Consider the following 15,288-nt stretch of genomic DNA (forward strand, 5'->3'; position numbering starts at 1 on the left):
CAGCCGCACCCTGCTGGCTCTCTGCAGGCACAGAAGGCAGAAGGGGGGTCAGGAGGGACCAACTTTTAGTCTTCACCTACTCATTTTCTCTGGTTGTTGGTGGCTGGACGTTGGGGCTGGCTGCAGGGCAAGACCAAAGATGCCTGCTCCTCAGAGGTGATCTTAGGAGAGCTTGCCAGTCCAGGCAAGTCTTAGGGGAGGTGCCAGCACGAGTGTGCCAGGAGCCAGGTCAGGGGCTGAGGACCCAATTTGTCAATGTCTCTTCAGGGGCCTTTGTTAGAAGATGGTGCTCATGTCTAAGGAAATCCTAATCTTAGTTCAAACAGCCTCTGCCAGAATTGAAGAATCCCAGAGGACTCAGAACTTCGCAGGTGGAAAGGAACCTGAAGTGAGGCAACCTAGAACATCATCTTTACTTACAGATGAGCCCAGGGGGGAGACTTTACTGGTCTAAGGTCACATAGTGAATTACAGTCAGAGAACCAGACCTGACCTTAAACTCACTGTTTTTTTAAGTACGGTTCTTAGGATCTGTTTTCTAGTGAAAACGGCCTGTAATCAATATTAGCTGGGTAATGGTGGACATTAGCTGTCCGTCTTCTGATAATTTCAGAGGATCATATTCTAAAGCCAGAGTTTCCCTCCTCCTGAATTTTACCTGGTCACCTCAGGAAACAGAGATAGGGGCAATTTAGCCCTGAGACGCTATTCAGAAATTGTGATTTTTAACTTTAGGACTACAAATCTATATTTTTGATTGAACAGAGAGTTATCTAACTGAAAACACAGATGATTCTAAGACCCTTCCGGGTGGAGGACAGGGATGAAGCATGGGAGTGAAAGCAGGTAGGTACCTCCTATCTACAAGGAAGGCAAACGCCAAGAGAACTGGTTAGTGCTGTTTCCTGGCCTCCAATCCCCCTGGACAAATCGCTCCCATTTGTTTTGATCTCCCAAAGGTAGAGACACCCTTCTACTCTGAGAAGAAAGCATGTAAGGGTCAGCACTATGATAACAAGAGGCAATAATATTTACTATCTAAAGCTATAAACAATTTTAAAAGAATTTTCCTGCAGAGTCTCTAAGCAGATTTTTCTTCCTTTTTTAAGAAATACCATTGATTAGTGCCTGGATCTTTGTATTACTCTTGAGTCCCTTAACTTCGGTCTAGCAATTTATTTTGCCCAAAATTATCCTCAAGACCTAATACCTAGTTCTGGGTGGAGGATTCCAGAGTCAGTCATAGACATGGCTAGGTGGTCAGGCCATTGAGAGCCTGTACGCAGCCAGCACAGGTGCAGAGAGATTGTCTGGACGGAGGGCTTTCTTTCACTTTACTCCAGAGAAGTAACTTTGCCCACTGATGAAGCTGGTTTTACAACCAGACACAGGGGGTGACAGATAGTGGAAAACAGAGGGTCATTTCAGCTTGGGTATAGTGAGTGGGGAAGAGGTGAACTTTCTCCCCAAGTCTACACTGGCAGGCAAAGAGCCATGTGTCTCTGGGACCTAGAGACAGCTTCCCGTTCGGAAGGCCCTTTGAGTTCTGCCTGCCACAATCCAAGATGCTAGATCCAGACCCTGCTTCCTCAGTTAGTCCATCTTCTTTGCTTGGGAAAGGGTCCCATCATCTTCTCTAAAGTGTGTCTGGCCACTTCCACACTCTGGGATCAAAACGCTCTTTCTTTCCCCTTTCCTTTGGCCTCCCATTCTCATCAGTCTCTGGGTTGGGTTGTGGCACCCACACCCTGTCTCCACTGTCACTCTTCCTGCCATTTACTTTCCTTCAGACATGTCTTTCTTGACCTGCCGCCCTGAGGATACACTGACACAGTCTTGGGGCTTCCTAGGGAACCACATACAATCAGCTCACCTGGCCCTCAGGTCCCAGGGATGCCCCTGACCTGCCCCACCCCACTTTCATCTTCATCCCTCCTGCCGTGCCCTTACATTCCAGTGTCACACACCCCTCACTGTCCTGCTGCTTTCCCTACACAGGAAACCCTGTGGTTCATGCTCTGGCCACCCTCCAGGCCTTGATCGAACATCGCTGCTTCTTGAAAGGCTTTTCTCAGTCTTCTAATTGGATAGGGCTGCTTCCTCATTTCTCCTTGCATGGCCCTTTATTCACTGCTCTCTGAGGCATGTGTCTTAAGTTGCCTGGTATTGCAATTATTTGGTTTTATATCACATCTTCCGTCTAAATTACGATCCCCTCTCTCACACTGAGTACAAGACCTGTTATACTTTGTGGTCTTAAAAGTATTGATCCAACTGATGCTTATCTTCGGTGATTGCCCCATCTCCTCTCTCAAGGGTGCCCTCGACCTAGGGTGGTGCTGCAGTCTCCGGACCATTCATTGTCCGACTTTGCAGGATTCTACCTTCATCAAGAGGCCATTCAATCAGCAAATAGACTGAGCAGTCACAATGTAATGCAGGGGTGCTCTGATATGTCTACCCAGATTTTGTTCAGGCTGAAGCAGAGATTCCCACCTTCCACAGCCCTTTCTTTATCATTATTTATGACCCACTGATGTCCCATGGCACCAGAGCCGAGGACTGCTGCTTTCAAGCGTGATGCCTAGCTGTTGAAAAACTTTAATTAGGGAATCTTCAGAAATGCAAAATTTGTAAACCCCAGAGGAAAGATCTTCTGAGGATGGAATTTCAGCCCTGTGTTAGGTACAGGTGGAAGAGAAACTCTTGGACATGAGAATAGGCCTAGGTTTCCTAAAAATCCATGCTATATGAGTTACTGTTAGTTTCACCTACTCATGGTTGTTAAGAAAGTAGCAATGGGGACAAATATTAAAGTCATAAAGTCACAGGCATTTTGGCCCATTTAAACTTGAAGTGTGGAGTGGAAATCAGGGCCCACTTTGACCTGGTCTACCTAAGACCATGTGAATGTCTCTAGAATGAAAGCCGTTTTTCCTTTGATAAGAGTATAGTCCACATAGAAGTGCTAAAAAAAAATCCCCCATTATCTTTTCAGCATAATGCTTGTATGACTGGTGAACCCTCAAAAAGGAGAGTTGTTATATACGCCGCGGTTTCAACTGCTTAGGCCTGTGTTGCCTTGTTCAGCATCCATTCTAATCCGCACTGAAATGGGAAATGGAGTGTTGGCAGGATGGGGAGGGATGGAGGAGCTCTGGGACCCAGGGGTCTTGTGAGTGGTCCATTCCTGGATGTCTGCACTGTGTGGGGTCCCGCCATTCACTCTGCCACTTGCTCTGACTCAGGGTCGCTCTCCACATCCATTTCCGTTTCTGCCACCACGATGAAGATCAAAGAGGGGTCAGGAGGTAAAGAGAAAGGAAGCAGAGAGAAGGAGGGAGAGAGAAAAAGAAGAGAAAGAAAAATTAGCAAGCAAAGCAGAAACGGTTTCTGCAGGAAATACAGAAATCACTCCACCAGAATCGGTTAAGAATGCATAGTGTAGGTACAGCCAGTGTGAAGGACAGCTCGGGATTGTGGAATGCGTACCATTCTGAGAATTTGCACAGTCATAAATCCTGGCTCGTGGCAATGACAACATTCTGCCCGTGCAGCAAGCTTTGCATTCATCTGGTCCAAACCCTCATTTGGCAGATGGAATCAGAGTAGAGCAGGACTTGTTTGGGGTCACCCAGCGAGGTGGACGCAGGGCCAGAACCACAGCCCATAATTCCCACTTCCTGTTTTGGTGCAAGTTTCTTCACTGCACACACACACTTCTGTCTGTTCCCAACTGCTTTCCCCACAGTCCCTGGGGACTCACAACTTCTCAGTCTTTTTTGCCTTTTTTGCATCTCCCCTAGGACCCAGCACATGCCTGGGACAAAAGTACTCAATAAATACCTACTCAGTGAACAAGCAGAGATGCCGGGTGTGTCTGAGTGGGGAGACTAATAGTCCTGGTTCAGGCTATGCTGGGAGAACCAGGCCATATCAGGGAGAAAAAATTCCTCTTTTTCTTTGGTACAAAATGACAGCATACCTTTGTATACTAGCATACGTCACATAAAAGAGCACCAGCAGATACATTAGTGCCTTCCTCTATCAATACTTCCGTGACAATAAAAAGTGTGTGTTTCATCAGGGACAAAAAATTATTACCAACGTTTCCTACTTTCCAAGAGTATGAATGAGAGAAACCAAACCTCTTCCTATGAGGGGGTTGGGGAGGAGAAAGAAACAAGCTTCTACAGAGCTTTTACTTATTCCTGATGCTCCATGGGTATGATACGTACATTAACTCAGTCCGCAGAACAATCAAGAATGCAGGAAACTCAGGCCAAATGAGTCTCAGTCAAGTGTTCATGCATATTTAACTGGTGAGGTCTGGATTTGAATCTAGAAATTCCTGTCTCCAAAGCAACACCCTGTCCTCTCTACCCCTCATCCTCTGCCTCGTCCTTCAGACCGCCTCCTTGCCCTGTTCTGCAAAGTGCTTCACGCAGAACTTAGTCACAGCACCACACACGAGCCACGTGTTGCAGGAGGTGGCAGATGTGTCTGTTGGCATTTAGTTCTTCAATGCCTGGGCCTTGTCTTTTCCATCTGAATTCCCTGTGGACCTCTGCACAGGCATCCAGTAAGTGTCTGTGGAGACTTTTTGTTGCAGCCATAAAGTGCACCCATTTCCCACACTGGGCTGACTCCAGCCTCATCATCATATAGAAAAGAAAATTGAAAACAAGCACTTTCTGCTCCAAAATTATGCCTGGGATTTGCCTCAGGGAAGCCTCACCCTGACAGCGTCCCCCTGGGGCAGTGGGAGTGGATCCGCCTGCCTACTGGACCCGAGCCATTTATTAGAAGGGAAGAGGACAACGCTCTAAAGTTTATATGAGGTCATGAAATGGGGCTGGGCAGGACCCACCCTAATGCTCAACTCCTCACCTCTCCATTCGAAAATATTTCCTCCTTCCCTCCCTCCCTCCCTCTTTTCTCTTCCCTTTCTGTCGCCAGGCCTCCTCTCATCACTGTTGCCACAGATAAGTTTTCTAAAATTGTGGTCCTTACAAGTCTTGCATTGAAATCACCTGGTTAGGGGCAGAGGGCGTGGTGGCTGGTGATTTGTATTTTTACAAGCTCACTAGGTGATTTATAGGGATTACATTATTTCCGAACCAGTGGGATATATTCTAGAGCTGATCCAAAATCTTTACAGCTGAGGTGAAGGATCTTGTCCCTGGTCACAGCGTGGCTTAGGAGCAGAGCCAAGGCAAGAACTCTGGGTCTCAAGAACCAGTGCAGAACTGGACCCCCTGCTTCACTGTGTTGACCGCACAGCCCTTCCCGCACAGCCCCAGCTCCTGAGCTGTCCCAGGAGACAGTGGATATAGCTGATGGCCACGTAAAGGCTGGCAAGGTCACTGGGCTCTGGGCACCAGGGCCAAAATAGTTTCCTGAATTAGCAATTGCCGGAGCTAGTTTTGAACCTGGAAACAAGCTATTCCTTTAGCAAATCTGGCAACCTGCCTGCAGGCAGAGGTAAAATTAGTATTTAGAAAACAAACTGGGACCCACAAGGTCCTTTCGGAATTCTAACATCTTATTGCTGAAAGAAACATTAATAAACTTTTGTCCAACCCCGATGTGCCTGTGGAATTCCTGCCCTAACCTGCTCAGACTGTACCTGCCAGGTTTCCCCCCTTGTGTGGGCTCTGCTCGGATCCCACCAGTGCTGGGGAGCTCATGAGCCTTAGAATCAACCGATTGTGTTTTCTTACTTTTACAGGTGGGAATCTTGTTACTCCACGTCCCATCCTTCAGACACTCGATCTGGAACGTGTCCATCTCCACATTATCCTGGGAAGAAACATGAAGGAGGTATGGGAAGAAGGAGGAACGGTGGGGTCTGTGGTTTTTCCCAGTGAAAGCAGCTCGAACAGCAAAGGTGGCTGCCCTCCCCTGAGCTTTCCCAACCGTGGGCCTCCAAGGGCTTGAAGCTAAGGGGAATACAGATGCTGAATTCGTATCCCCCCGCTCCTACTCTGGAGACAGGCCAGGACTGTGTGCAAGAAGGGGTCCGGGAGGCTGTCTCTGAAGGGAAACCTGGACCCGTGACTCCTTCAGTGCAGCGGCTCTCAAACCTGAGTGAGCGGCAGCAACCCTGAGCCCCTGAGGGCTTTTGCACAGGTCACTGGGCCCTTCTGAATCAGTGGGTCTGGCCTGGGGACCACAGCTTTGCATTTCTAACAAGTGATGTGCTGATGTCGTGGGGTCCGCACTTGGATGATCCTTCCCTGAGAGCAGCGGTCCACTAGCTTGGCTCACATCAGACTCACCTGGGCAACTTAACAGAGAACAGTCACTGGGACACCCTCCCCCCCCAGAGATTCTGCTTGAATTGATCTCAGGTGGGGTTGGGAGGTGTTTTTTTTTTTTTTTTTTTTTCTTGTTTTTAAGTTAACCATGGGGTTCCTAGGAGAACGACTGTTTCAGAGAGCAAGCAATGCCTACCTGCCACCTTCAAAATCTCTACTTCTATCCCAGGTCCCCCCCAGAAGCCTGACAAACTTTGTTAATGTTGTTTGTACTGGTTATCGGGCTGCATGGATTTGATTTGCTCTGACTTTTGTGTCACTTTCAGAAATGAGAGTCTGGGACACACACTTTGAATTTTTACAAGACTGGAATCTCTGATGCATTTTGGAGGTTTATGGAGAAGGTAGGAAATACTGTGGTGGGACCAGGACAAGCTCTAGAAGCCCATCTGCCCTGGGAGGCTCTGGAGAATTTCTCTGGCCTGGATGACCTCCCTCCCCCGGCAGGACCTTGTACCTTCAGCACTTTGTGGCCTGTGTCACAGCTGATGAGCACCTGGTCTTTGAAAAAGTACTTGGCTTGCAAGGGCTCGATATTCCCATGGACAGGAGGCTGCAGCTTGGGGCACTCATTCCCTGGTGGGGAACAATGAAAGGAGAAGGTGAGAAAACAAAGAAAAGTCTGGTCACGAGAGGCCATTCCTTAGAATGCAAGGCCTGATGAAGGTGGAAAAGCCACACAAAAACCATACCCCCAGGCTATGGGGGCCTGGACCTACCAGGCCCTGAAGAAGGCTTACTTTGGAAACTTGAGCAGGTCACTTTCCAACATGGACCTCTATTTCCTCATTTGTAAAATGAAGTGGTTGGCCAGATGATTTCATCAGAACTCAGGGTTGGAAAAGATATTAAATGTCACTGAGTGCAACTCCTGTCTAATGTTCCCTTTACATCTTCTATAGTAGACCTCAGACATCTATTTGCATTCCTACAGGGACAGGGAGCTCGATACCTCCCAACCTGTATCTTTCATACTAGACTCCTCTGATTAAAGGAACAGAATTTTCATATTCAACTGAAATTTATACCCTTGTAATTTTTACTCAGTGGGCATAGTTTGCTCTTTTGGGTCACGCACGATGACCCCACTCTTTCTTCCCAAGACCATTCTTCAAAGTGTTAGAGAGACTGTGATTGTATGCCCCTGAGCCCTCTCTTCAAAAGGCTAAATTGGATAGGATTCCTCCTTCCTGGAGGAACTCTCCTTTGTTAATATCCTCTTCCTGCCTCTCCCCTCAAGCAGGCACTAAATGTGATGATGCAGGCAAGTCCAGGATAGTCTCTGAACTGGATTAGTCACACACAGCTGTGGTCTTGTCACTGATGCATACCCACTTCTTCCTCGAGTTACTGCAGGCCCGTTGGATCAAATACCTCCAGCAGGGTATGGACCAGGACTGAGTGCCTTGAGGTACTGGGGAATGAGGCTTGTGGGCTTTGTCAGTCTGGGGGACACATGGAGGCAAATGGCCATGGTGAAACATTTTGAGCTACAGACTCTCACCCAAATTCCTGCCCCAGACGTGAGGAGGGCTGGCACTGGAGGGGTCCTCCCCACGCCCAATGAATCACAGCGTGAAGGGGTGAAGTTCAGGAAACAGTTTTTTTTTTTTTTTTTTAAATCTCCTCATGTGATTCTGAAGTGCAGCCAGTTTTGAAATCTACATCTAGTCCAAACCCACCATCACTGCTGCCCTTGCGCCCATTTTACAGATGGGAAACTGAGTCAGTAAAGAGAATTTGCCTCGGTCCCAAGCTGCTCACTGGCAGAGCTGGGAGTTCTGCCACATCCGGGGAGGAGCCCCAGGCCTGCTCCCCCTCACCACGTGGCCACTGCCCCATGAGGGCTGAGCATGGGAGCCAAGTGTGACCCAGGAGGGGAGAGGCCGTGTTACCTGTTGCCCTGTACAACAGCCTCCAGCCCCGGTTCTCGCCTGAGTTGTCACTGCGGAACAGGATCTGGACGCTGTGGCTCTGGGTATTGATGGGTTCTGGGGCTTTCTCTCCACAGAAGGGCCCCAGAACTTTTGGACCGGTTTTAATCTGTGAGGGGCAAGACAGAGAAAAAGCAGGGTCACACCTGAGTGTGTGTGAGGCTGCTGCAGGGATTGTCTCTACACTGCACCCGGGGTTTTCTGGAAGCTTCGATGTGAGCCCACGGCGTTCACTCACATTTTTAGTGGGCATTACCATTCACCAAAGGGTTCCATCTCCACTCTCCCATTTACAATTTACAGTGACCCTGGAAGTGGACAAGGCAGGCTGATAATCCTCTGCTCATAGATGAATATATTATGGCTCAGAAAGGAGAAGAGCCCTGTCCAGGTGCACAGGACAGAAAAGGCCTCTGTTCTTAAAGACCCTGCAGCCTAGTCGGGGCAGACTAATGGATAATAAACAAAATAATTACAGGCTTTGGTTAACATTATAAAAATAATCAGGATGATATAAATATATGCTATATGTTTATGATTTATGTAGTAAAATCTATGTAGTTTGTATAATTCATCATTAATATAATAGATAACTTTAAATAGGAAGTCAGGGAAGGCCTCTTTGAGGAGGTGACATTGCATTTGAAACATGTAGGATGAGAAGGAGCTTCTCATTGGAAGAGGAGGGAAGAATACTTTCCAGGCAGCAAAAACAACTTATATGAAGGTTGAGGCCAAAGGTGGGAAAGAGCCTGGCAAGTATCAAGAACAGGAAGGATTTGCATTTCTCTAATGATTAGTGATGTTGAGCATCCTTTCATGTGTTTGTTGGCAATCTGTACAGACAATAAATGCTGGAGAGGTTGTGGAGAAAAGGGAACCCTCCAGCACTGTTTGTGGGAATGTAAATTGATACAGCCACTATGGAGTACAGTATGGAGGTTCCTTAAAAAACTAAAAATAGAACTACCATACGACCCAGCAATCCCACTACTGGGCATATACCCAGAGAAAACCATAATTCAAAAAGAGTCATGTACCACAATGTTCATAGCAGCTGTATTTACAATAGCCAGGACATGGAAGCAACCTAACTGTCCATCGACAGATGAATGGATAAAGAAGATGTGGCACATATATACAATGGAATATTACTCAGCCATAAAAGAAACAAAATTGAGTTATTTGTAGTGAGGTGGATGGACCTAGAGTCTGTCATACAGAGGGGAGTAAGTCAGAAAGAGAAAAGTAGATACCATATGCTAACACATATATACGGAATCTTTAAAAAAAAAAAAAGGTTCTGAAGAACCTAGGGGCAGGACAGGAATAAAGACACAGAGTAGAGAATGGACTTGAGGCCACGGGGAGGGGGAAGGGTAAGCTGGGACGAAGTGAGAGAGTGGCATGGACATATATACACTACCAAATGTAAAATAGATAGCTAGTGGGAAGTAGCCACATAGCACAGGGAGATCAGCTCGGTGCTTTGTGACCACCTAGAGGGGTGGGATAGGGAGGGTGGGAGGGAGACGCAAGAGGGAGAAGGTATGGGGATATATATATACATAGAGCTGATTCACTTTGTAATACAGCAGAAACTAACACACCGTTGTAAAGCAATTATACCCCAATAAAGATGTTAAAAAAAATTATAAATAAATAAATAAATAAAAGAACGGGAAGGAAGCCAGTGGGGCTGGAACAGAGGGAATGCCCTGGCTTGAGGTTGGAAAGGCAGACAAGGGCCATATTGTGTTGAGGAATTTATGTTTACTCCAAATACAATCTTGATGTAACCTGGCTTTCATAGAGTTTACCCTGGATTCTATGAGAGACCAGACTGTGTAGAGCAAGAGTGGAAGCCAGCAAACCTGCCAGGTAGCTTTGCACTTGACCGGAAGAGAGCAGGGTTTACACTCAGATGGAGGCATCGGGGATGGAGAGATGGGAAGACGTACTCTGGGCTGGTCCGGATTTCCCAGCTCCCAGGCCCGGTCCTGCCTATGACTTTAACTCTTTCTCCTACCTCTGAGGACCAGCACTCTTTAACCCTCGTTTGATGAATTCTATAATCCTGGGTACATCTTCATCTTGTCAGCCTTACTGTGGCAAGGGGGCAAAGTGAAGCCCCAAGAGGTTACGTGCCTGGATAAGGCTCATAGCATAGCTCCCAGGATGTGCTGTGTGGTAGACAGAATTCTAAGACGGTCCCCATGACCTTCACCCTGGTGTTACTTCATGATGATGTTATGTTACCTGGCAGAAGGGATTTTGCAGGTGGGCAAAGGGCTAGTTTGAGAACAGGGCAGAACCCTAGACTGGATCCAATTAAGCTGGTAGATGTTATTTTAAATAATTATTTTTAGGAAGAAACCTGCTTGGCCCCCTCTCCTGGAAGAAGGGAGGGCCAAGAATGTCAATTTCCCCAAGTCATCCAAGATTTTCCAGCATTCCCAGGGCTTATGCCCACTGTCTTCTTACCTTGATGTAGTCATAGGGGCAGGACACCTCAGGATGGTCCTCAATGTCGAAAATGTCCTCAAACTGCAGGCTGATCATGAAACCCTCCTCCAGCTCAATGGTGTAGACGCATTCGGAGCTCTTAGGGTAAGGGCTGGGGAAGTCGGGGCTGGTGATCACGCCAGTCCTCTGCGTGAAGAGGTTGTCACTGCACTCCACTGTGGGAAACACACCGGAGCAAAGTGGCACACCAAACCCATGGCCACAGCAAGCCCTTTCTTATCGGCTACTGTACAATTTTCCCAGTGGTCCTGAGACGCAAGTGGGGAAGGAGTCATTATCCCCATTTTACAGACGGAGAAACTGCAGTTTAGTGAGGGGAAGTGATTTAACCAAGGTCACACACCCAGTAATTTGCAGAGTCAATACTCAAAGGCAGTGAGTGTGATAAGCTTTCTTGTCAAATTCTCTGGTCTTTGTGGGGGGCTGGAGGGGTCTGAGATGGAGTGGTCTGGTAAAAAGTCTGGTCTTCTTTTGTCCTGCTCTCCCCTCAGCCCAGGACTCCCTGGGGTCTCTGCTCAAAGCCTTCCTGGATCCCTCATATAACACAGGACCTTCACACGTACCCTCACTCTCTGGCCCTGGTCTTGCTTTTGTGTCTCTTCATGCTGCTGACCACTGCTTGCCAGTATGAAATATATTTGTCAGTGGATTTTCCTGTCTCCACTAGACTGTAAGTTCCCTGAGCTCAGGGATTCTGCCCTGTTCCTCACCACAGCTGCAACCCAGCACCCAGGGTCCTGGATCCCGGCCATGGCTGAGCCCTGCCAAGGCCCTGTTGTTTGCCACTGAACCATTGTCCTTGGGCTGACCTATCTTGGATCTGGCATGACAGTTCTTCCTAAGCCTTTGTTTATCCTGCTTATTTGTAAATGAGAAAACAGTGGCCAGAAAGGGGGCATGACTAACCTGCAGTCCCACAGCTACGAGCTGCAGAACAAGGTTTAGAGTGGTTTCTGAATCCCGAAGCTTTCATTTTCTACACCAACTACTTTCATGGGGAGAATATCGCCCCTAAGGGGGCCAAAATTGGTTCTTTGGGAGGGGGAGTTGTTACTCTTTTTATGCATAATACACAGATAGACATACAGTGCATAAGCATATATACAGTATGTCTGTGGTATTAAAATTTCGTGGGTGAGGCAATTAGGAAGAGAACGTTTAAAAAGGCTCCTGGGGGCAGAAGTGAAAATGAAAAACAGGATTGGGAAACATTGCTCATTCTTAGCCCCTCTGTACTCAGCACATAGTAGATACTCAATAAATACTTACTGAATGAAAACCGTGGAAAATACTAACCCTCTTCGAGAAAACTCCTGTTGTGTGCCTGCTTTGTACTGATGGGTCCTATAGGGTTTTATTTGGAAGTAAGTAGGAGTTTTTGAAGGAGAAAGGAAAAAAATTCTTGTTTCCAGCCTTTACCTCCTCCAATGATCCCTCACTCAGCTTCCAAGTGATCTTTCTAAAACGCAGATCCTTACCCTGAAGTCAAACTAATCTACTGGCAATTCCCCAAACATTCCAAATTCTGTCATGCTTCTGAATGCTTGCAGAAGCTGTTCTCTCTGCCTGGAGTGCCCTCCTTTCCTTGTTATTTCTCCTTCATCAAGGGCACCATCTCTGAGAAGGAAGGGCTTGCTCACTTCTCTGTGCAGACTCAGTCTGATAGTACCATGTCCACACTTCTTTTACAGCACTTACTACATTTTACCATTTTCCTATGTGGCTATTACCTGCTAGCCAGGAGGTCCTCATGGAAAGTGGCCAAGTCCTCCTATTTCTCCACCCCTGCCTCAGCCTGGAAGACTGTGGCAGAGAAGGCACATTGATGAGAGGTGAAAGCAAAGGGAGCTAGAAGGAATGGGACATTTTCTTGCCACCTCTGTCTTTGCCTCTCTCTTCCCTCTTCTCTCCCTTGCACTGAGGTTCTCTCTATCACAGAGGAACTTGAGGGGCCATGAAAGAGCAGGAAAAAAAGACCTGGTGGGTGAAGCCTAGTTCATGGTTCAGGACTGGGAAACCTGGGTTTTCCCTTGACTTGGCCAGTTACTTACAGTAGAAGAGGAAATAGGGACTAAGGAGCAGAAATTCCTGCTGCCCAGGAAGAAAGATGAACTAGAGGCTAGGGCTTCTGAAATGCGGTCCTCTGACAACCTGAACCTGATTTCCAGGCTGGTGGGCATTTCAGCATCTTTACCCCTGGGTATCTGAGGCACAGCTCTCTGATTTCATTTTAAATCATCCCTACTGCATATCTGTCCTTCCTCTGAGCCTCCCCTAATCTTATCAGAAAATACAGTGCATAATGGTGATGCACAGAATCATCGCTGGGCCCCACCTCGGCAGGTCCTGTTGTCTGTGTGGAGGATGTAGCCGAAGCGGCAGGAGCAGTAGTAGCCGCCGATGTAATTATGGCAGTAGTGGTCACAGGACAGCTCCTCGTCTTCCCGCTCCACGCACTCGTCCACATCTGCGGGGCAGGTAGAGCCTCTCAGTCAACCAGTTCATGTGTGATGGTGAAGACAACAGCCGACATTTACAGAGCACTCAGTATGGGCCACTCACTGTGTTGGGAGGTTCCTGCATCCCTCATTTAAGCCTCACCGAAGGCCCATAAGTAGCCACTATCTCCATTTACAAATGAGGAGGCTTACCCAAGATCAGAGAGAGCCTGGTTCAAACCCAGGCAACCTGACTTCTGGTGGTGCCACTGTTCTCTAACAGTTGTGATAATAGCAAGCAGGACCATTATGATCCCCTTTCTATAGATGATGAAGCTGAGACTTAGAGCCATTAAAGAACTTACTCCGAGTCACACCAAGAGTTAAGTGGTGGAGTCAGCATTCAAATCAAGGTGGGCTGGCTCTAGAATCTGGGCTCTTAACCTCTCCTCCATACTGCTTCTCTCTTTCTAAGTCCCTATGGGGGTCAAGCCCTATCCTAGGCATTGGAAATATAAGGATAAAAAGATGTATGTTCTCAACCCAGTTTAAAAATTGGAACATATATTTCTTCCCAAAAGATACAGGAATGGCCACAAAGCACATGAAAAGATGCTCAGCATCACTAGGCACCAGGGAAATGCAAATTAAAACCATAATGAAGGGCTTCCCTGGTGGCGCAGTGGTTGGGAGTCCACCTGCCAATGCAGGGGACGCGGGTTCGTGCCCTGGTCCGGGAGGATCCCGCGTGCCACGGAGCGGCTGGACCTGTGAGCCATGGCTGCTGAGACTGCGCGTCCGGAGCCTGTGCTCCGCAACGGGAGAGGCCACAACAGTGAGAGGCCCACGTACCGCAAAAACAAAACAAAACAAAACAAAACCATAATGAAGTACCACTACATAACCCACGGAATGGTTAAACATTTTTTAATTGATAACATCAAATGTTGGTGAGGATAAGGAGCAGCCAGAACTCTCACACATTGGTGGAGAGGTACAAAATGGTGCAAACACTTTAGGAAAAGTTTGACAATTTCTTATAGAACTAAACATACACCTGCCCTATGACTCAGCAATTCTGCTCCTAGATATATACCCAGCAGAAGTGAAAACATGTTTGCAAAATGGCTTGTACAAAAAGGTTCATAGAAATTTTATTGAGAGCCAAAAAATGGATAGAACCCAGGTGTCCAACAATAGGAGAATGGATAAATAGACTGCAGTATATTCATACAATGGAAAATTACTCTGCTAGGAAAAGAAACCATTACTGATGCATTGCAACAACATGAATGAATATCAAAAACTTTATGCTGAGTAGAAAAATCCTCACCTCACAAAATATATTCTGTATGTGTTCATTTATATGTCGTTTTGGAAGTGGCAAAGCTAATCTATGGTGGAAAATAAATCAGGACAGTTGTGGCCTCTAAAGGAGGTGGGAGTGGGTTGCAACTGGGAAGGAGTACAAGGGAACTTTTTGGGTTAGTGATAAAGCTCAACATCTTTTTAGGGGTTTGTGTTAGACACAAATACAAATTTTTGAAAATTTAAATGTACTTAAGATTTGTGCATTTCACTGAATGTAAATTTTACATTAAAAGGAAAAAATGTGAGTAGATTAGATAAACAATATACATGCTAAAGTATTTAGGAAGAAGAGTACTGATGTCTGCAATTTATTTTGAAATGCATCAAAAAAGATGCATTAATGAATAGAGGATAGATAGATGGATAGATAAGTGATAGAGCAAATGCAGTAAGACATTACTGGTAGAATCTATGTGGTGAGTATAAGGTGTTCATTCTAAAGAAGAGAGCACAAGGCACTTTTAATCTTGAGAGAGAAAGGGAGACCCAGGGATGAGCCACCCACTTCTCTAACTTACCCACAGCCATGTAGTGGGCCTCAAAGCCTGTGAATCGCTCCTCGTTGGAGAAATCTGAACGGAAAGTGATAGACATGAAGGAGCCAGGGGAGAGGACCACTTCCTGGCCAGGGGTCTGTTCTGTGTCTGTGGTCTCCCTGCCACAGAAGGTTGCCAGCACCTGCTCCTCAGTTTCTACCTT

At 46.9% G+C, this 15,288-nt stretch overlaps 1 protein-coding gene across 3 annotated transcripts in view; it reads right to left on the reverse strand.

Moving 5' to 3' along the window:
- MASP1 (MBL associated serine protease 1) overlaps positions 1-15,288 on the reverse strand; it is a 61,125-nt gene that overhangs the window by 20,597 nt on the left and 25,240 nt on the right. For 2 of the 3 annotated variants that reach the window (XM_065875991.1, XM_065875990.1), the window contains exons 3-8: positions 15,108-15,285; positions 13,116-13,247; positions 10,739-10,935; positions 8,216-8,363; positions 6,778-6,896; positions 5,724-5,802 (exon numbers count right to left, since the gene is read on the reverse strand). In XM_065875991.1, the coding sequence (XP_065732063.1) occupies positions 5,724-5,802; positions 6,778-6,896; positions 8,216-8,363; positions 10,739-10,935; positions 13,116-13,247; positions 15,108-15,285 (853 nt within the window). Of the gene's footprint in view, positions 1-2,820; positions 3,276-5,723; positions 5,803-6,777; positions 6,897-8,215; positions 8,364-10,738; positions 10,936-13,115; positions 13,248-15,107; positions 15,286-15,288 lie in introns of those variants that run through there. The other variant, XM_065875992.1, reaches the window with a different exon arrangement.

The sequence above is a fragment of the Phocoena phocoena genome, chromosome 4 (genome assembly GCF_963924675.1).
Source record: "Phocoena phocoena chromosome 4, mPhoPho1.1, whole genome shotgun sequence".
Lineage (NCBI taxonomy): Eukaryota > Metazoa > Chordata > Mammalia > Artiodactyla > Phocoenidae > Phocoena > Phocoena phocoena.